The sequence below is a fragment of the Podarcis bocagei genome, assembly GCF_964188305.1.
Source record: "Podarcis bocagei genome assembly, chromosome: 2".
Taxonomy (NCBI): domain Eukaryota; kingdom Metazoa; phylum Chordata; class Lepidosauria; order Squamata; family Lacertidae; genus Podarcis; species Podarcis bocagei.
Genome location: NC_138126.1, coordinates 5,386,319 through 5,408,506, shown reverse-complemented (window position 1 = coordinate 5,408,506; position 22,188 = coordinate 5,386,319). Strand labels below are relative to the sequence as shown.

At 46.5% G+C, this 22,188-nt stretch overlaps 2 protein-coding genes across 6 annotated transcripts in view; one reads left to right on the top strand and one right to left on the bottom strand.

Moving 5' to 3' along the window:
- Positions 1 to 22,188, top strand: part of LOC308580643 (uncharacterized protein) — a 241,891-nt gene that overhangs the window by 99,630 nt on the left and 120,073 nt on the right. The window lies entirely within an intron of this gene.
- Positions 45 to 13,664, bottom strand: LOC308580772 (uncharacterized protein). 5 transcript variants are annotated; one of them, XM_081182926.1, is made up of 6 exons: positions 11,254 to 11,349; positions 7,448 to 7,529; positions 6,717 to 6,875; positions 6,488 to 6,614; positions 4,822 to 4,899; positions 45 to 3,866 (listed from the first exon to the last, which is right to left on the bottom strand). In XM_081182926.1, exons 3-6 carry the CDS (start codon positions 6,789 to 6,791, stop codon positions 2,635 to 2,637), a joined length of 1,512 nt encoding a protein of 503 aa, XP_081039052.1. In that variant the 5' UTR covers positions 6,792 to 6,875; positions 7,448 to 7,529; positions 11,254 to 11,349; the 3' UTR covers positions 45 to 2,634. The 5 variants fall into 5 exon arrangements, with proteins under 5 accessions (XP_081039052.1, XP_081039054.1, XP_081039055.1 ...); XM_081182928.1 differs by lacking the exons at positions 7,448 to 7,529; positions 11,254 to 11,349 and adding an exon at positions 13,456 to 13,664; XM_081182929.1 differs by lacking the exons at positions 7,448 to 7,529; positions 11,254 to 11,349 and adding an exon at positions 11,465 to 11,539.

Sequence of the window (22,188 nt, the reverse complement as noted above, 5' to 3'; positions counted from 1 at the left end):
GATCTGTAGAAAATGGATCTTGAAAAAAGAAACATTGCACATACTTTTGTAAACCAATAAATCTTTAATAAAATAGGTTAATGAAACAAAACAAAACAGATGGTTGTTTGAGCTGTTTGGAGGCTTGATGGTGAGCCGGTTTGTGGCTGTGTGTTCCGCTGGAGCCCACAGTCTGAGGGGTAGAAGCTACTGCTGAGAGGAAGTTGGAAGGAGTTGGAAACCATCAGCAGATATACTTAGCTGATTGCAGCTTCCAGGACCTTGTGAACGAGGGAATTTGTGAGGGTGTTTGGTGGCGAGGCTTGCAGTGCTGCCTCAGGGGCATAGGAACGCGAGGGAGCTGCTGCAAGGACTTGCCAGACCTGTGCCACGTTTATCTTCCTGCCGGAGAATGTGCAAAAGCACACCTGTCGCAAGTGCTGGAAGAGAAGGTATAGCGACGAGGTCCACCTAGTTGCCAGACTTCGAGCTTTGGGGCAAGATGTGGAGTCCCTTGACAGAGCTGAGTGGACTGTGCTGGAACACCAACTTGGATAGGTGCCCCTACAGAGGTGGAAGATCACCCATAGCAGGAGACAAGATGCCTGGAGGTACGTGGCACAGAAGGAGGACTGTCAGGAGCCAGGCCGAGTCATTGGAGCTGCAAAATCAATTCCACGCCCTCACCTCGGACACAGTTTCTGGGCCGGAGGAGCTAGGACAGCAGTTGCTGACCTCAGAATGCACCAAGGTGGCTTCAAAAGGTACAGTGCCCAGAATGATTTCTGCCACACACAGAGGAGGAGATTGACTTAGAGGAGTCATTTTTCATTCTGGATCTAAACCCTTCAGATCGAAGACCACTGATTGTGGATGCTCTGACAACTCATATATTCTAAAACTTTAAACAACAGATCCCAGGAAACCTTATCAAATACTTTCTCAACATCAAACATTAAAGCCGCTTGTTTTTGTTGATGTGCGAGCAGCCACAGTGAATACAACAATTCTGCCACTCCGCAGAGGTGAAAGAGACACTGCTGGTGTCTCCCTACTGAGGTGGACAGAGGCAGCAGTGTGCGGAGGAAACAGAATGTCCCGGGAGGTGTGTTCGTCTTCCAGGTGCATAAATTCAGGATTTGGCAGAGAAGTTGCCAAGTCTTATAAAGCCCACTGGTCAACTACCCGTTCCTTCTTATCCGCAACACACAGCCTTCAACATTTAACAAGGGACTCTGGGCAGGAAGCTGAAAGGCTTTTGGGCACAGGTGGTGTGTTCATAATTTCTTCCTATTGAGGGCTGTAGCCCAGGGAGAGGAAAATACTGGAAATAAACCACTGGCCGTGCAAGCAGTGCCGTCAGGAAGGGTTTGGCTTAAACAAAATCCCACCAAGACTTTGGTTGCAAGTCCTGGAAGGTGGCCATCACAGTCACCTGACTTGAACTCCATAGAAAACCTCTCGTGGGATCGGAAAAGGGCGGTTGAGGCATGCAAACCCAAGAATATGACTGAACTGGAGACCATTGCTCATGATTCTTCAGCTGCCAGAAGCTGCTGTCTGGCTACGCATCTCATTTGCAGCAGGTCATAGGAGCCAAAAGATGCTCTACTAAGTGCTAAAGATCCTTGACATTAAGTGTTTGAATAATAGTGAGACTGCATATGCCAGTGTAAGTTGCATTGTCAGCGGAATTTGGGGAAACCATTGGAAACATCCGTTGAGTTTTTTCAATTGCCTCTTTGATTTGCTCATAGCAAACAGCTGAAAGTCTGTAAATTTTGATAATGAACCCGTTTTGCAATGGAGGTTGAATAATTTCAATTGCAACTGTATTTAGAGAGAAACAACTGTGTAGAAGAAACTGAAAAATTGGATGATGCCTTCTGAGAACAATGACCAAACATTTAAACAGGAGATATCGTAGTCATCGGAGACTTGAGCTACCCCAAACTCTGTTGGAACTCAAATTCTTCCAAGAATTCACCCATTGCCTTGCTATTTCATTTCCCAGAAGATGGAAGGAACAACAAAGAGATCGTTTATCTTGGACCTGATGCTCACCTACAGAGAGGAACTGGTTGAAGTACTGGGAAACTTGGGAGGAAGTGATCATGTCCTCCTGGGTTTTATGATACACAAGCAAGGAAAAGCTGAGTGTAGTCAGACATGCACTCTGGGCTTTAAGGCCAATTTCAAAAAGCTTAAGAAGCGCCAAGAGAAAGGGAGTCTAAAGTGGATGGGAGTTTCTTAAAGGTGAAATACTGAATGCCCAAATGCAGACAATCCAAACGAGACAGGAACATGGTATGGCTTAGAGATCAGCTGAGAATTAACAAGGGCATGTATAAGAAATGGAAGTTGAAGGGTGAATGTCAGGCGGGCTAAAGCTCAGGCTTGCAAAAGAGCTAAACATAATAATAAAGGTTTCTTCAGCTATGTTCAAAGCGAGAGGAAGAACAAGCAAGTGGTAGGTCCTCTCTGTGAAGAAGACTGAGAAATACTATTGACTAAGGGAAGGCAGAACTGCTCAACGCCAACTTTGCCTCTGTCTTCACCCCAAAGGAAAGCAGTGCCAAACCTGGCGACAACAAAATAAATAATGTAAGGAAGGAGCTGCAGCCCAAGATAGAAAAAGAGGTGGTTCTATGTTTTTTATGATTTCTTCTTTGTGTGGACTCTTTTATGCTTAGTAAGGTCACCATTCCCACTGAAGCTCTTTCCGCACTCTGTACATTTAAACGGTTTCTCCCCTGTGTGTGTTCTTTGATGTAAAGCAAGGTGAGCACTTTGACTAAAGCTCTTTCCACACTCCTTGCATAGGAACGGTTTTTCCCTTGTGTGGACTCTTTTATGCTTAGTGAGGTCACCAGACCCACAGAAGCTTTTTCCACACTCCGTACATTTAAATGGTTTCTCCCCTGTGTGTGTTCTTTGATGTAAAGTAAGGTGAGCATTCTGACTAAAGCGTTTTCCACACTCCTTGCATAGGAACGGTTTTTCCTTTGTGTGGGTTTTTTGATGCTTGATAAGGCCATCACCCCTACTGAAACTCTTTCCGCACTCTGGACACTTAAACTGTTTCTCCCCTGTGTGTGTCGTTTGATGCTGAGCAAGGTCACTACTCCCACTGGAGCTCTTTCCACACTCCAAAGATTTGAATTGTTTCTCCCCTGTGTATGTTCTTTGATGAAAAGTAAGGTGAGCTCTTTGACTAAAGCCCTTTCCACACTCCATGCATTTGAAGGGTTTCTCCCTTGTGTGGATTCTGAGATGCTTAGAAAGGTCACCGCTTCCAGTGAAACCTTTTCCACACTCCATACACTGAAACGGTTTCTCCCCTGTATGTGTTCTTTCATGTAAAGTAAGGTGAGCGCTCTGACTAAAGCATTTTCCACACTCCATGCACCTGAACGGTTTCTCCCTTGTGTGGATTCTCTGATGCTTAGAAAGGTCACCACGTCCGGTGAAACTTTTTCCACACTCGGTACATTCGAATGGTTTCTCCCCTGTGTGGATTCTCTGATGCATGCTAAGGCTTCCACTATGGCTGAAGCTCTTTCCACACACCGTACATTTAAATGGTTTCACCTCTGTATGAATCCCATGAGTTCGGTAATGCATTTTTAATTGTGATCTATATCTAAATATTTCACCACACTCTGTACATTTGTTTTCTGTGTGATCTTTCTTTGAGACGAGGGGTTCAGGGACATCAATGTCCTGAGAAGCCGTGGATTTCTTTTTGGCTTTCTTTGACTTTTTTCTTTCATGATCTGGGGTTTCTATTTGATTTACAGACATTTCTTTTGATGCTTCGTGTTCTGAGTTTTCTGATGACACCACGGCGGATGTCTCCCCGCAATTCTCATTGTTCTGCCCACTGCCTGTTTCAGGGGAGGGAGAAAAAGGAAATGTCACTCAAACGGCAAGCAGAGATCTCGTTACGGATTGAGCCCAGTTCTCTGCTTCTCTGATTTTGTCATTTTCAGAGTGTCTGGGGCAACGCAGTCAGATGGGTGGGGTAAAAATAAAATCCTCATCATCATTATTATTATGATTAAGCATCTTCCATTTCTTCTCTTCATGCCCAGCTGAATCTGAGGTTAGCTTCTGAATATCCTACAGTCTCAAGACGACAACACCACAAGCCCCTTCCTGCTCTATCTCCCACCTTGTTTCACTAAGCACAGGTGTGTCTCCTTTGATGCAATTGGGGTTGGGGTTGGGGTTGGAGGAGATAAGACATGAACAAGGCTGGGGAAGAGACCAAACGGGGAACAAAGCGCTCCTCCTTGGTTATGGTTTTGGCTGCAGTCAAAGACACTTGTAAATTATAGGAGCACAGAAATCTGCCGGTATGTCTTGTTTTTCTTGGATAATGGATAAAGCTTACAAAAAAAACCACCCCTCATTCAAAAGGAAATCTGGGCATCTCTCGCTCTTTCACTTGGGAGGAACATATCACCTGTTGCTCGCTGCCCAATTTGATTCAGGTAATTGGGATTTAATCAGGGTTTACTCAGCTCTGCACCAATGATCATTATTTTTAGAATGGTAATGCTGATATTTTATCAGGTTTTTATGTCTTTAACCTCATTGATCTTCTTTTCTGATTAAGTCTGATTAAGTTCTATGGAAGAAATGTCTTTTCCATGTGCTGGAATGCTCACCCTTGTACACTAGACTGATACGACTAACTTCCTTAATGGGGCAGAAGTTAAAGAAGGAATCCAGCTGCAAAAGTTAACCGTCAGCTGCGCGGAAATCAGGTGTAGATCTGTCCTCCAAACAGAGCGAAATTGTCACACCTTCAAATCCCTGAGCGAAAACACAACCTACCTGCTAACGTCTCCCCTTCTTTGTCATCCTGGAGAAGCTGCTCTTGCCTTTCTTCCCAGTATGAACTGAGGTCTGATTCTTTCAAGAAAGAGAGAGCAGTTACTTTGGACCACAAAACACCCAGCCATTCCCAGTCAAGCCAAGTCTACGACCTCAAACCCAAGAGGGCCAATCCTGATCCCTTATGGATTAGCAAAAGGGCTCAGCGTGAAATGGAGCTCAGCATGAAACCTCTGCTGCAGGGATGACGCTGCAGAACTTAGCAAAGCTAGCTGTCTTGATTTGGACTACCGCGGCTCAAAACACAGAAAGCAAAAACCAGCCCCCGGAAGCCAGCCCTTCTTCCTCATCCACAGCAAGCCAAGGCTGTGGGGTACTTCAAATTTACAATTTGAGATGAGGTATTTCCCCATTGAGATTCAAGCCACTGCAACATTTCTGTGTTCACAGAATTGTAGAGTTGGAAGGGACCCCGAGGGTCATCTAGTCCAACCCCCTGCAATGCAGGAATCTTTTGCCTGACGTGGGGCTCAAACCCTTGAACCCGGAGATTTAAGAGCCCCATGCTCTACCAACTGAGCTAATGGTAAGGTAAAGGTAAAGGGACCCCTGACCATTAGGTCCAGTCGTGACCGACTCTGGGGTTATGGTGCTCATCTCGCTTTGTTGGCCAAGGGAGCCGGCGTTCAGCTTCCGGGTCATGTGGCCAGCATGAAACTAAGCCGCTTCTGGCGAAACCAGAGCAGCGCACGGAAACGCCGTTTACCTTCCCATCGGAGCAGTACCTATTTATCTACTTGCACTTTGATGTGCTTTCGAACTGCTAGGTTGGCAGGAGCAGGGACCGAGCAACGGGAGCTCACCCCGTTGCAGGGATTCGAACTGCCGACCTTCTGATCGGCAAGTCCTAGGCACTGTGGTTTAACCCACAGTGCCACCCGAGTCCCAGAGCTAATGGAGGAGAGGGCTAATGCTTTTGGAAGCTGAACGTCTGACGGGGCTTCCGAACGTTTTGGACGTCGAATGGACTTCCGGAACGTATTCCATTCGATTTCCGAGGTACCACTGTAATAGTATTAATAATAAATCTTGAGGTTAGATGCGAAAGCGGAAGTTTTGCAACCGTTTGCTCTTAAGACTCCACCAAATGTATTGGTTTTCTCTGGGAACGCCAGGAACCACAGGTGGGCAAGATGTTCTTAACCATGGGTAGGCAAACTAAGGCCCGGGGGCCGGATGCGGCCCAATCCCCTTCTCAATCCGGCCTGCGGACGCTCCGGGAATCAGCATGTTTTTACATGAGTAGAATGTGCCCTTTTATTTAAAATGCATCTCTGGGTTATCAGCGGGGCCTGCCTGGTGTTTTTACATGAGTAGAAGGTGTGCTTTTATTCAAAATGCATATCTGGGTTATTGGTGGGGCATAGGAATTCATTTTTATTTTCAAAATATAGTCCGGCCCCCCACAAGGTCTGAGGGACAGTAGACCGGCCCCTTGCTGAAAGTTTGCTGGCCCCTGTTCTTAACGCTAAGCTCCTGCTTGCGGGCTTCCCCACAGACATTTTCTTGGGATGAACAGGATACTACCGTGAACAGGACACTGGGCTGGGGGTCACTGGATTGGACCAGTTATTCCTCCACTGCATGCAGAAATATGTTTCCTTACCCAGAGAGGTCACTGTCTCGTAATTCTCCTCCATAACTTCCCTGTTCAGAGCTCTTTGGCTTGGATCCAGCAGAGCACACTCCTCCTCTGTGAAACGCACGGCCACCTCCTCAAAGGTGACCAGACCCTGGAAGAAGAAGGAAATATCGCTTCTCTTAGATCCCTTCCCTACTCGACATAAAGGGAGGCAGAGTTGCCTCTTCCCTCATCCCCATTGCTCTTTCCCTACCTGCGGGCGCTGCTTAACCCCTCTTTCCACTCCATCCCTAAGAAGAGAGGGTCCAGGTTGTGCCTCTGACGCCATTGCGCTGCCTTTGGAAGGAGATGGAGGATAAGGAGGCAGAAACTGGGCTGCACTTCAACGAAGGGAGTAGCTCTCAAGTGGTCCCTGCAGGGGAGAGACAAGGGAGGGGAAGAATTTCATCCTTTCTATGGGAGCAGGGTGGATTTGATTTAAATCAAATCGATTTAAATTACGATTTAAATCACTAGTCAGTAAGACTTGATTTAAAACTTTCTTTTTTTGCAGAAAGACTCATTCCTGATGGTATAATCTTAATATTTACAACCAGATAAAGGTTTCATTTTCAGAATAATAATTCTCAGAGTAGTTTATACAGTTATATCAAAAATTACTAATTTGGTTATACTGTTAGAAATACATAGACTGATAATTTCCATAATAACAATTTAAACAATTATGTAACAACAACAACAATAATAATAATAATAATAATAATAATAATAATAATAATAATAATAATAATTTATTATTTATACCCTGCTCATCTGGCTGGGCTTCCCCAGCCACTCTCGGCGGTTTCCAACCAAATATTAAAATACGGTAATACATCAAACATTAAAAGCTTCCCTAAACAGGGCTGCCTTCAGATTATAACATTATAGCATATGTATCCACATTTGTCAACTGCTGTGGTTAAACACTTAAAAAAAACACACCGTAGAGTGAGTTATAGCACACATGAAAAACTTAAAACAAATCCTTATTTCCTGATGAATAGCCTTTGGACTATAATGGAACCTGAAAAGAAAACGATCTTTAGAAAAAGATTTTCCCTCCAAAACATTTTATTTAAAAAATCCAAATAAAATTTTAAAAACCCCAACCTACGACCCTGAGAGTAAGAGGCCTCATGCTCTACCAACTGAGCTATCCCTGTGCACCCCCCCCAAAAAAGATGCTCTGCATCCCTGTTCTAACCATTTTAAAGTGTTGTTGAGAGAGCAATGTGGAGGTGTTGCATCTTATCCTCAAGCTAAATCTCAGGAGGAGCTCTGGACCAGTCTCTTCAATGCAAGAAACAGCAGCAAAACTCCCTGGGGCAAGGTGGTATTTATCCCCCCCCCAAGTCCAGCTGGGGCAGCGGCATTTTACTTATCTCCCCGATTAAGAACTCAATACAGTGGTACCTCGGGTTACATACGCTTCAGGTTACAGACTCCGCTAACCCAGAAATAGTACCTCGGGTTAAGAACTTTGCTTCAGGATGAGAACAGAAATCGAGCTCCGGCGGTGCGGCGGCAGCAGGAGGCCCCATAAGCTAAAGTGGTGCTTCAGGTTAAGAACATTTTCAGGTTAAGAACGGACCTCCGGAACGAATTAAGTTCTTAAACCAAGGTACCACCGTAGTTTAGTATGGGAGCACAAACAATTAATTATTGAGGCTGGCAGAACATCACCTGGCTGTGAGTGTGAAGGCCACTCCCTGCAAGGCCCTTTCCATCAGGCCTAGGGGGCGAGGCCCAGACTCACCAGCCCCACTGAAGACGCTCCTCATGAGGCCGGAGGAACATCGCCTGGGTATCGTTTTATTGATTTCATAGAATCATAGAATCATAGAGTTGGAAGAGACCACAAGGGCCATCGAGTCCAATCCCCTGCCAAGCAGGAAACACCATCAGAGCACTCCTGACATCTGGTTGTCAAGCCTCTGCTTAAAGACCTCCAAAGGAGGAGACTCCACCACACTCCTTGGCAGCAAATTCCACTGTCGAACAGCTCTTACTGTAAACCGCTCTGAGATTTTCATTTAAAAATATTAAGCGGTATATAAATATTAATTTATTCTTATTTATTGAATTTGCATACTGCCCTAAATCCGCAGGTCTCGGGGCAGTTACAGCATAAAATCACAAAAATACATAACGAAAACAAGAAAACAATCCAATAAACGCCCCCTTCCCCAACATATTTTAACAGGAACTTTGAAACTCCCTGCCTATGGATATCAGAGGCGCCTTCCCTGCATTTCTTGCTAAAGATATTCTTATTCAGTCAAGCCTACCAGATGTTCAGAAAGTCTGTATGAGTTTTAATTTGCCTTGGTCTGTTCTACTGTGGTTTTAACTGTTTGCATGTTTGAAATGATTGTTGTGATTTTTTCTTAACTGATCATTTTACGGTGTTTTCTTTTTTTTGTAAACTGCCTTGGGGTTTCCCCCCCTAAAACCAAGAGGTTTATAAATTCTGTTAAATGAAGAAATCTCCTCCTCTTGTCTCTTTGTCAAGACATAGCAAAGGAATCTCACTTGGCCAGTTTGCCATTGTCTTTTTACTCACAGGCTATTGTCTCCTCCAAAGGTTGTTTCCATTCTTTTGAGTTGGGGGCTACAAAAGCAGAGCAGGAAACCCTCTGCTTCCTTCCTCTGTAACAAAGATTTACCTCCCCCACCCCCACCAACAAGACCTGGGTTGATCTCTACAGAGAGGTGAAGGCAGCTCCAGAGAGGATCTGCTCTAGAGTTGGAAAAGGGCACCTCCGAGGATCATCTAGTCCAACCCCTGCGATGCAGGAATCTCAGCTAAAGTATGAATGGCAGAGGGCAGAATCTATGGATTCCCAGAGGGAAACGGGGGACGGGGTTCCCTGCTTTCCACTCGTCATAACAACATCTCAACTAGGGCCAGGGCCTTTTCAGTACTGGCCCCAACTTGGTGGGACGCTCTTTCACAAGAGACCAGGGCCCTGCGGGACTTGACATCTTTCCGCAGGGCCTGCGAGACAGAACTGTTTCGCATGGCCTTTGGTTTGGACTTGGTCTGACCCTTCTGTTTCCCTCCCCTTGTGGTTTTGATCTATGGCCTACTTTTAAAATGAGGCTGCATTTTAAATTGCATTTTAACCTGTATTTTAAATTGGTTTTATGTTTATGTTATTATTATTTTTTTAAGTAATATTTATTGAAATTTTAAAAACAATAAAGTTTCAGAGTTTAAACATAATAGAAGAAAAAAAGAACTACAAAAGTACAAAAACAAAACATATGAAAAATGCAGAATAGAAAGCAGTTAACAAAAAGAACCCCCCCCCCCCAATATTTCATATCTTATACTTCATTTACTGGTTTCCTGACCTCCTCACACCTCCCTTTTTGTATTCCAGTTCAAATATTTAATTCAGCAAGTCCTTACCCTCTATCATTTATCCTTGCTCAACATCTTAACCTATTTTAAATATATATTTTCCACCATTATCAATCCATATTTACATATTCTTGTTAATCTTTTTACCAATACCGCTTATTTTCAATCCAACATCCCTTTAACATTCCTTAATTTTACAGTATTTCTGCAAGTAGTCTTTAAATTTCTTCCAATCTCTTCTCCCTGATCTCGAATTCTGCCAGTCATTTCTGCCAGTTCCATGTAGTCCATTTATGTTTATGTTAAATTATGTTTTTACTGTAATTTTACTGGTGTTAGACGCCCTGAGCCCGGCTCTGGCCAGGTAGGGTGGGGTATAAATAAAAATTATTATTATTATTATTATTATTATTATTATTATTATTATTATTATTATTATTATTATTATTATTATGAGAGCCAATGGCCTATCCAGCCCAGCACCCAATTCTCACAGAAGCCAACAAGATGCCCGTGGGAGACAAGAAACCCAGGATTTGAACACAAGGCCACTCTCCCTTCCTGCTGTTTCCAACAACTGGCATTCAACGTGAGACACCAGAGCACAACCTCCCAGGCTGGCAGCCTTATTTATAGCCCATGAGTTTGTCTCATTTCTCTTTCAAAGCCACCCAAGGGTGGCCCATCGCTGCCCCCCTCCCTGGGGGCGGGGAGCGAGTTCCACAGTTTGATTTTGCACTGCATGTAGCTGATCAAAGAACCACAGAGTTGGGAGGGATCGCCACCCCCCAGGGTCATCTAGTCCAACCCCCTGCAATGCAAGAATAGGCAGCCTGTCCCACGGGGGGGGGGTGGGGATCGAACCTGCAACCTTGCCCTTATCAGCACCCCCCCCCTCTAACCAACTGGGATGCTTTAGCTGAGATTCGTGCATCCCAGCGGGTCAGACTAGATGGCCCTTGGGGGTCCCCTCCCGTTTCTACGATTCCTGAAACTTCCAACTTGCAGCTTTTTTTGCGGGGGGGGGGGAATCCACCAGTTCTAGCACTGCGGGAGAGGGAGAAAAAACTTTTTTCCCCTCCATGCCATGCTCGGTTCTACAAACTTCTCTAAACTGCAAAGTCCCAACACGTGTCGACCCTTTTTCACTCCCCCACCTCCCAAATTTCCCCCCCTCCCTCCTCCTCTCCCGGCAGCCCGGTTTGCAGATTCGGCATGGGGAAGGATGCAAATATCCCCCAACCCTCCTGGGGCATGGGGAGGGATGCAAATATCCCCCAACCCTCCTCCTCTCCCGGCTGCCCGGTTTGCAGATTCGGCATGGGGAGGGATGCAAATATCCCCCCACCACCCAAAATATCTCCCCCCAAATATGTTGCACCTTTCTGAATTCTTCCCTCTGCAGCCACCTCGCCTCCTTACCAAAGTCTCTCCTCCGCGTGTGGCTGCAGAGACCAACGCGCGCGCGCGCCCCCCCCCCCGCCCCGTTCCCAGATAATAGCCGCTCCCGCCTCCTCTGAAACTTCCTGTCTCTCTAGGAAGCGGAGCTCCACGGCCCACGTTGGGGAAGGAGTGGCCATGGGTTCCCATACCTGTGCGGGCAAGCTGAACGGGATCCTGAAGTGTTTCATAGAATCCTAGAATTGGAAGGGACCCCCAAAGTCATCTAGTCCAACCCCCACCTGCAGTGCAGGACTTTTCCACCCAACACTGGACTTGAAACTACAACCCAAACCATGAAGAATCTCTTTTAGGTATAATTGATCAGGTTGCCGTATTTCAAAAAGTGGAAATCTGGATAATAATAATAATTTTATTTGTACCCCGCCCTCCCCGGCTGGAGCCGGGCTCAGGGCAGCTAACATCATAAAACTAACACAGTATAGGTAAAGGGACCGCTGACCATTAGGTCCAGTCGTGGCCGACTCTGGGGTTGCGCCGCTCATCTCGCTTTATTGGCCGAGGGAGCCGGCGTACAGCTTCCGGGTCATGTGGACGCATGACTAAGCCGCTTCTGGCAAACCAGAGCAGCGCACGGAAACGCCGTTTACCTTCCCGCTGGAGCGGTACCTACTTATCTACTTGCACTTGGACGTGCTTTTGAACTGCTAGGTTGGCAGGAGCAGGGACTGAGCAATGGGAGGTCACCCCATCACAGGGATTCGAACCGCGACCTTCTGATCCGCAAGTCCTAGGCTCTGTGGTTTAACCCACCACGCCACCCGCGTCCCTTAACACAGTATACAAAGCACATAAAAACAGGCAAACAATTAATTAAAATACATCTCAAAATTAATTCAGAACAAATTAAAATCTGGACAGATGGCAGTCCACAAGTAAAATTGAGAGTGGGATACATGGGTGTAGCCAGGATTTTTGTTGGGGGGGGGGCAAAGAACCTCAGTTTGCTATGATTTTTTTTAAAATATTCTTAATGATTTATAGGAGGGGCTTGGCTATGCCCATATCCGGACAAAAAAAATTGTTAAGCTTTTCTTAAGCAAAATCATGCACAAACAAAAACAACCCTTCACTTCCAACATGGTTACCATATGCCTGGGTTTTCCCTGACATTTAAAACGGAAATTCCGCCCAGACACCATTTTTGGTGGACGGACCCTGGCTACGTCCGGGAAATTCCAGAAGTATGGCAGCCCTACTAGTGAACAGAAAAAATTGTTTATGTACGCTACCCCAGTTGCAAGTAAAATTAATGGAATAGTGTATGCAGAAATGGCAAAACTCACTGGAAGGATAAGAAATCAAGGAGAGAGACTTTAAAAAAATATAATGGGGGAAATTATAGACTGTTTGGCGGCACATTGTAAACAAATTAAAACATCGGCAGGACTGATATAAACCTGTGCAGTAAGAGACAAGGGAAAGGAAATAAGGAGAAATTTGCAAATGTATTTGAATTGGATATGCATTGATAAAAAGATATGAAATAAATATCCTCCGCAGAAAGGCGGGGAGGGAAATCGAGGGGAAGTTAAATTAGATTTGTAAAGATTCAGTTTTTCTTGTTTTGTAAAAGCTGTAATAGGGAAAAAACCAGAATGAAATGAAGAGTCTCATGCTCTACCAACTGAACTAAATAAAAATAAAAATAATAAAAACTAATTATTTGTACCCTGGAAATTTGGCTGGGTTTCCCCAGCCACTCTGGGTGGCTTCCAACAAAATATTAAAAATACGGTAAAACATTGAACATTAAAAAACTTCCCTAAATCTCTTGAAGTATCAAAGTAACTGGCAAGATCTGTTACTGCAATCTGTAGCATTTGTCTTCTAACAGTTTGAAATAGCCCACCTACCTTAATATACAATTTCAGTAAAATAATAATAATTCCAATACAACAACAATTTTTACATCCCACCCATCTGGCTGGGTTGTCCCAGCCCCTCTGGGCGGCTTCCAAAACATGGTTGAAGTTACCAGAGCTGATTACACCCGTCTGTTCTATGTATTAGTTGGAAGGGCAGAAGAAGGAGTCATGATTCCTGAACTGGCAAGAGAGGCTTTGGAGAGATCCTGAGGGCCCTGACTTGGAAAGAATATCCCACCTCTTTTGAGTTTTACCTAGGCTGAAAGGTGTCCCTGAGCTCCGATAGAATGCCTCTCGCTGGCCTGGAAGGAGGCTGAAGAGCGTTGGGCAATTGTGCGCAGAAACCCAGTACAAAAGGGGAAATTTACATTTGTTGCATCATGTTGCCTGGAATCAAGCTCTTTGTGAAATCCATACAGCAACCTTGAGAGGAGAATCGCTTTCTGATAACAAAGAGAAAAGGAAAGGAGCTGAGCAGGCAAAACATAAGTTTGAACTGGGAGTCGGTGCCTGCCAATAATAATAATAATAATAATAATAATAATAATAATAATACCACCAATTACCATATTTTTTGCTCTATAAGACTCACTTTTTCCCTCCTAAAAAGTAAGGGGAAATGTATGTGCGTCTTATGGAGTGAATGCAGGCTGCGCAGCTATCCCAGAAACCAGAACAGCAAGAGGAATCGCTGCTTTCACTGCGCAGCAATCCCTCTTGCTGTTCTGGCTTCTGAGATTCAGAATATTTTTTTTCTTGTTTTCCTCCTCCAAAAACTAGGTGCGTCTTGTGGTCCGGTGCGTCTTATAGAGCGAAAAATACGGTACGTGCCCTCTTAAACAATCCAGTAGTAAAATCAGCAGCAACTAGACCCCTCACAACCTTCGAAAACCTCCTCCTAACAACAAAGGGATGGTATCCACAATATACAATATACAAAATACTACTCCAAAACTCCACGAACCCATAATCAGCAGCCCCACTGAAGAGGCTCCTCATGAGACCGGAGGAACATCACCTGGCTAATGTGTTATTGATTTAATATGCTGCAAACTGCTGTGGTCTAAACCACCGAGCCTAGGGCTTGCCGATCAGAAGGTCGGTGGTTCGAATCCCTGTGAAGGGAGTGAGCTCCTGTTGCTCAGTCCCAGCTCCTGTCAACCTAGCAGTTCGAAAGCATGCAAGTGCAAGTAGATAAATAGGTACCGTTCTGGCGGGAAGATAAACGGCATTTCCGTGCACTCCTCTGGTTTCACCAGAAGTGGCTTAGTCATGTATTATTTTACTGTTGTTAGCTGCTCTGAGCCCGGCTTCGGCTGGGGAGGGTGGGATGTAAATAAAATGTTATTATTTTATTATTATTATGCTATATGCGGACAAACTCGGCCAGTAAAGCGAGATGAGCGCCACAACCCCAGAGTCGTCCGCAACTGGACTTAACTGTCAGGGGTCCCTTTACCTTTACCTTAGACTGCTTTGTGATTTTGATTAAGAATATAAAGCGGTGTATAAATTAATAAATAAAATAATTTAAAAAACAACATGTCATGTGACAAAGACACATGAGAGCAGAAGCAGCAAAGCAGGCTGGGAAGTGCTGGGGCTGCACAGTCATTTGGGCCTACTAAAGTTATTCAGTCACTCCGACATGTGGCTCATTCTCCTTATAAGCTATTTATAAGCCATTTTATACTTATAAGCCATTTTCTCTCTGTGTTCCTAGTAAGATTTCAGTCAGTCAGTCTGCCTCAGTTGTGAGCAGAGTCAGTATGTAATCTCAGTCAAACTGTTTGGAACCATGTTGTTTATGCTATGTACTGAGTTGAATAGGATCCAAACTGCAGCAGTCTGATTGGTCCTAGAACAATAGGATTCAGAATGCAGCAGTCTGATTGGTCCTAGAACAATGCAGCAGTATGATTGGTTGGCAGGAACCACCCAATCCTGCTCCAGATAGAAGTGAATCCACAACCTGATTGGCTTACAGTAGAATTCCGGAATTAGCCAATCATGTGCAGCCCGTTGTGTAAATAATGTATATAAAGCAGATACTGTGAGGGGACTTTCATTCATTCCTCCTCACCACTATGAGCTGAATAAAGAGCATGAAATCACTTTGCGACTCTGAGTATATTTCAGTTTATGAAGAAGTTTATTTTAACTCAGTAAAGCTCTTATTCTTTCACTTAAAAACTCCACATTATTAATTTACGCTGCGCGTCACAACAATGTTGTGAGGACGACATAGGCTATGAGATTAACCCTCCTCAGTGGACCAGAATGTGGTCCAATCCCCCCTTTAAATCCATATAAACGAAAGGAAAGAACTCACTCTAAAACTAACTCTAAAATCCACCAACAGCTTTTTAATCAATATGGTTAACCTGATTCAAAAACACCTGCCCACCCCACTCACACGTGAAAACAAAGTTCACCACAGCCAATCGCAAAGAAGCAACCACACCCTAGGCCAACCCCCTCTCTCAACAAAAGTGAACCTGCAGGAGGGACACTGACACAAAACCCCACACATAAAGTAAAATAGAAACATCACCACCCAACCCCACTCACCATTTCCCCCCCCACCTCTTCCCCCCTTTTCTTCCTAATGTAACACTAATGTCTCAACAAATGAAACTGATATGAAAAAAGAGACATTGCACATACAGTCATACCTCGGGTTACAGATGCTTCAAGTTGCATTTTTTTGGGTTAAAGGTAAAGGGACCCCTGACCATTAGGTCCAGTCATGACCGACTCTGGGGTTGTGGCGCTCATCTCGCTTTACTGGCCGAGGGAGCCGGCGTACAGCTTCCGGGTCATGTGGCCAGCATGACTAAGCCGCTTCTGGCGAACCAGAGCAGCACACGGAAACGCCCTTTACCTTCCCGCCAGAGCGGTACCTATTTATCTACTTGCACTTGGACGTGCTTTCAAACTGCTAGGTTGGCAGGAGCTGGGACCGAGCAATGGGAGCTTAGCCCGTCGCGGGGATTCGAACTGCCGACCTTCTGATTGGCAAGTCCTAGGCTCTGTGATTTAACCCACAGCGCCACTCGAGTCCCTTCTTCTTCTTCTTCTTCTTCTTCTTCTTCTTCTTCTTCTTCTTCTTCTTTGGGGGGGGGGGGTTATGGACCGCCAAAACCCGGAAGTACCAGAATGGGTTACTTCCAGGTTTCGGCGGTCGTGCATGCGCAGAAGCACTAAATCACGCTTTGTGCGTGCACAGAAGCACCGAATTGCAACCCGCGTGTGCGCCAATGCGGGGTGCAAACGCTGTGGATCCCACATGGATCACATTCGCAACCCGAGCATCCACTGTACTTTTGTAAACCAAGAAAAACTTTAAAAAAATACAACAACAACAGTACCCCACCCATCTGACTGGTTTGCCCCAGCCACTCTGTATGGCTTTCAAGATATATCAACATAATAAAACATCTAGCCATCTAGCCCACCCGCTTCAATGCAGGAATACACATTATACATTAAAACGCTTCCCTATACAGGGCTAACCAGGTATCTTCTGGAGGTTATATAGTTACTCATCTCCTTGACATCTGATGGAAGGGGGCTACTACCGAGAAGGCCCTCTGCCTAGTTCCCTGTAACTCCACTTCTTTCAGTGAGGGAACCGCCAGAAGGCCCTCGTTGTTAAGGTCTTAGGTTTCTGCCTAATCCAAATTTCCCCTCTTTCCGCTTCCTCAATTTTCAGGCAATGAGTAAGGCAATGAGAATTGCAAGGAGTACCCTGTGGTGCCATTGGAATCAACTGAGCAGGAGTCTGCAAAAGAGCCATTTGGTTTCCTGTGTGCTGCCTTTGTCAAATCGAAGAACAGGATGAAGAATCATAGAATCATAGAATCATAGAGTTGGAAGAGACCACAAGGGCCATCGAGTCCAGAAATCTGCTCCTTCTCCGGATCCCAACCCAAAGGCACCCCTGATCCTACAAGATCATCCTAAGTGGGGAAAAAAAGGAAAATGTGTGATGTCCAAGAAAACATCCAGGAACGATTTGAATGGGCATCATCAAACCCACCAAGAGGAGAAACCACATAACGGCACAGAATGCAGAAAAAGTTTCAGTGACAATGGCGATCTTGGCCCACATCAGAGAACCCACACCGGTGAAAGATCCTAGAAGTGCCTGCTGTGTGGGAAAAGATTCAGCCAGACCTGCAACCTCACGTCGCATTGGAGGACCCACACAGGGGAGAAGCCATACAGATGCCTTGAGTGTGGGAAAAGCTTCAGTCGTAGCACAACCCTCATTTCGCACCAAATAACCCATACAGGAGAGAAGCCGTATAAGTGTATGGGGTGCGGGAAGAGTTTCAGCAGTAGCAAAAGGCTCAGTAGACACCGGAGGACTCACACGTTAAAGAATCACGATCTGTGGAGGGTGGAAAGAGCTCCAGTTGGAGAGTGCATCATATTGGACATTAGAGAATCCTTGCAGCAGAGGAAGCATTTAAATGCTTGGATATCTTACTAAGCAGGGAAGAAGACAGATTCAGCAAATACTCAACTCTATGGCTAAAACAATAATAAAAAACAACAACCAGGAGGGATATTCTCCACCCCAAAGTCAGAATAAGGATTCTCCACCCATAGAATCATAAAATTGTTGAGTTGGAAGGGACTCCGAGGGTCATCTAGTCTAACTTTTCCAGCTGCACTGGCTCCTGGTGGAGTACAGGGTCAGATTTAAGGTGCTGGTTTTGACCTTTAAAGCCCTTCATGGCCTAGGACCCTCGTACCTACAGGACCGCCTCTCCCAGTATGCCCCACGGAGAGCCTCAAGGTCCATAAATAGCAACACCCTAGAAGTCCCTAGAAGGTCAAAAGCAGCACCTTAAATTTGACCCTGTACTCCACCGGGAGCCAGTGCAGCTGGAAAAGCACTGGGTGAATATGCTCCCATGGCAGAGACCCCGTGAGGAGCCTCGCTGCAGCATCCTGCACCCGCTGGAGTTTCTGGGACAGCTTCAAGGGCAGCCCCGCGTAGAGCGAATTACAGTAGTCAAGCCTGGAGGTGACCATCACATGGATCACTTAATCTTATTATTAAGTTGTATTTTAATTAATTGCTTTTATACCTGGTGTTAGCCGCCTTGAGCCCGGTCTTGACTGGGGAGGGCAGGGTATAAATAATAATAATAATAATAATAATAATAATAATAATAATAATAATAATAATAATAATAATAAATTTTATTTATATCCCGCCCTCCCCAGCCGAAGCCGGGCTCAGGGCGGCTAACAACAATAAAACAGTACAAAAGTACAACATAAACAACATTCTAAAATCATTCATTATAAAAATTAATTAATTCAAGCCACTGGCAACCATTGGGCCAGAGCTCTGCGAAGATTGCCGAGGGAGGGAGTCAGGCTGTGCCCTGGCCAAAGGCCTGGTGGAACAGCTCTGTCTTGCAGGCCCTGCGGAAAGATGTCAAGTCCCGCAAGGCCCTGGTCTCTTGTGACAGAGCGTTCCACCAGATCGGAGCCACAGCCGAAAAAGCCCTGGCTCTAGTTGAGGCCAGCCTGACCTCTCTGAGGCCTGGGACCTTCAAGATGTTTTTATTTGAAGACCGTAGGTTTCTCTGTGGGGCATACCAGGAGAGGCGGTCCCGTAGGTACGAGGGTCCTAGGCCATATAGGGCTTTAAAGGTTAAAACCAGCACCTTAAACCTGATCCTGTACTCCACCGGGAGCCAGTGCAGCTGGTATAGCACCGGGTGAATGTGATCTCGCAGCGAAGACCTCGTAAGGAGTCTCGCTGCAGCATTCTGCACCCGCTGGAGTTTCTGGGTCAGTCTCAAGGGCAGCCCCACGTAGAGCGAGTTACAATAATCCAGTCTGGAGGTGACCGTCGCGTGGATCACAGTGGCTAGGTCAGGGCGAGAGAGGTAAGGAGCCAACTGCTTAGCTTGGCGGAGATGGAAAAATGCCGCCTTTGTTATAGCTGCAATCTGCGCCTCCATGGAAAGGGAGGTGTCGAAGATTACACCCAAACTCTTAACGGACGGTGCTGGCACTAATTGCACCCTCGCAAGAGATGGGAGTTGCCCCCCCAATCCCATATCGCCCCGTCCCAGCCACAGGACCTCTGTCTTCGAAGGATTTAGCTTCAACCGGCTCCCACGTAACCATCCAGCCACAGCTTCCAAACATCTGGTCAGTGTGTCTGGGGCCGAGTCAGGATGGCCATCCATCAACAGATAGAGTTGGGTGTCATCGGCATACTGATGACAACCCAGCCCAAAACTCCGAACAAGCTGGGCGAGGGGGCGCATAAAGATGTTGAAAAGCATCGGGGAGAGTATCGCACCCTGAGGTACTCCACACACCAAGGAGTGGCGCGATGACAATTCCCCCCCAAGCGCCACCCTCTGTCCCCGACCAGAGAGAAACGAGCGCAGCCATTGAAGGACTGTGCCCTGGATCCCCACGTCGGCAAGGCGGTGGTCCAGAAGTTCGTGATCGACCATGTCGAAAGCTGCTGATAGATCTAGAAGAATCAGCAGCCCCGACCCGCCTCGATCCAGCTGTCTACGAAGGTCATCTGTTAGGGCGACCAGAGCCGTCTCGGTCCCATGACCAGCGCGGAAGCCGGACTGGAATGGATCCAGAGCCGATGTTTCATCCAGAAACCCACCAAGCTGTTCAGCAACCGCTCTCTCAATCACCTTACCCAGGAACGGAAGATTCGAAACCGGGCGGTAATTGGATAGATCTAAAGGATCTAATGATGTTTTCTTTAAGAGCGGGCGCACCACTGCCTCCTTCAGTTCCCCTGGGAATGTCCCCGTGCCAAGGGACAAATTGATGATATCCCCCAGGAGGGCCCGCACCTCGTCTGGACACGCTCTAATCAGCCAAGACGGGCATGGGTCGAGAGGACAGGTGGTGGGCTTTCCAGCTCGGAGGAGTCTGTCCACATCGGCTGGGGATATCTGGTCGAAGTGGTCCAATACTGGACCCGAGGACAGTCGAGGGGCCTCCAGTTCCTTTATTGTATCCAAATTGGCAGGGAGGTCATGGCGGAGCGACAAGACCTTCTCCGCAAAAAAGCTCGCAAATGCCTCACAGCCGTGTGTCAATTTGTTATTTAAATTTGGCTGTCCCTCAAGGGACGTTAAAGACCTGATTGTACTAAATAATTGCGCTGGGCGAGAGCTAGCGGATGCAATGGAGGCCGAGAAGTATGACTTCTTAGCAGCCTTCACCGCCATCTCGTAGGTTTTCATAAAAGCCCTATAAGATGTTCTTGAGGCTCCGTCACGGGCACCCCGCCATACTCGCTCTAGCCGTCTGAGGTCCCGCTTCATTTTCCGGAGCTCCTCGGTAAACCAGGGAGCCCGGTTTCTGCGGGGTCGCAGAGGGCGCTTAGGTGCGATCTCATCGATGGCTGCCAGGAGCTGGGCATTCCAGCCCTCAACAAGCTCAGTCAATGAGTCGCCAGGGGGAGCAAGGTCCCGCAAGGCTTGGCGGAATCTCTCAGGGTCCATCAGCCTCTGCGGGCGAGCCCAAATTGGCTCGCCACCTAAGCAGGGTGGGGGTGGAAAGTCAATCCTGGCTTTCAGAGCGTAGTGATCAGACCATGGCACCTTAATCGAAGGAGACATGATCACATCTATACCGACGCCAAAGATCAAATCCAGCGTGTGGCCTGCTTGATGTGTGGGGCCCGAAACAAACTGGGAGAGCCCTAGTGTCGCCATGGAAGACACCAGGTCCAGAGCCTGTGAGGAGGGAGTGGCATCAGCATGGATGTTGAAGTCCCCCAATACCAATAGGTTAGGGAACTCCAAGGCCCAGCCGGCCACCGCCTCCAATAGGCCTGACAGGGTGGCTGCTGGTGCGCTAGGTGGCCGGTACACCAGCCAGACAGCCAAGCTCTCCTCGGAGCCCCACACTAGGCCAACACATTCGATGCCGGGGATCGATGGCGATGGTAGAGCCCTGAAAGGACAATCTTCCCGGATTAATAATGCCACCCCTCCCCCCCGGCCCACAGTCCGCGACTGGTGGAGGACAGAGAAACCCGGGGGCGCCATCTCTCGTAAGGTAACTGTTGCCCCTTCGCGCACCCAGGTCTCCGTCACACAAGCCAGGTCGACCCCCTGCGAGATAAAGAAATCTCGTAGGGTGGCGGTTTTATTGCCTATAGACCTGGCATTGCACAGCACCAGTGACGGAGGTGAGTAATCCTTGCTCACCCTACCCTCGTCCCTCGGGATGGGGCGCAGATTGGAAAGGGTACGAGCGTATCCATATCTCGATCCCCTTCGTTGCATACACCACCCTGGCATTTTGTGATATTGCGGTAAAAGCATGGGTCGAATAAAACAGAACATTGACATGTGTAATTAAATATTTCCCTTTCTGATGTCAAACTCTTTTTTGCCTCCCCCTCCCAAAAAACAAAAACAAAGTGAGCTTGCTGCCATCCCATTTCTCAGATTATTGAAAAGAAAGAACAGTTTCGACCAAACTTTTTGGGCCACCGACTTCTTGGTTCCATACAGTCATCCCCGGTGCCACTGTGCCCTATGAAAAAAGCATTATTTGGAATAGATAGATAAACTTTATTTGCATTAGCCAACGGCCATAGCAAGTTATTCGGAATAGTGGTTTGCATGTCCCACAAAGGAAGATAACACAATTAAATTCAGAACAGTAAGAATTAATTGCACATTTATTCAAAATCCAATAATTAATTAATTCAACGAAACTGATGAATTTGATCTGGTGATGCTAGCTTTTCAAAGTCTATGATAGTTATTTACATCTCCGGTAGGTAAAGGTAAAGGACCCCTGGATGGTTAAGTCCAGTCAAAGGCGGCTATGGGGTTGCGGCGCTCAACTCGCTTTCAGGCCGAGGGAGTCGGCATTTGTCTAAAGACAGTTTTCCAGGTGATGTGGCCAGCATGACTAAACCGCTTCTGGTGCAACAGGATGCCGTGACAGAAACCAGA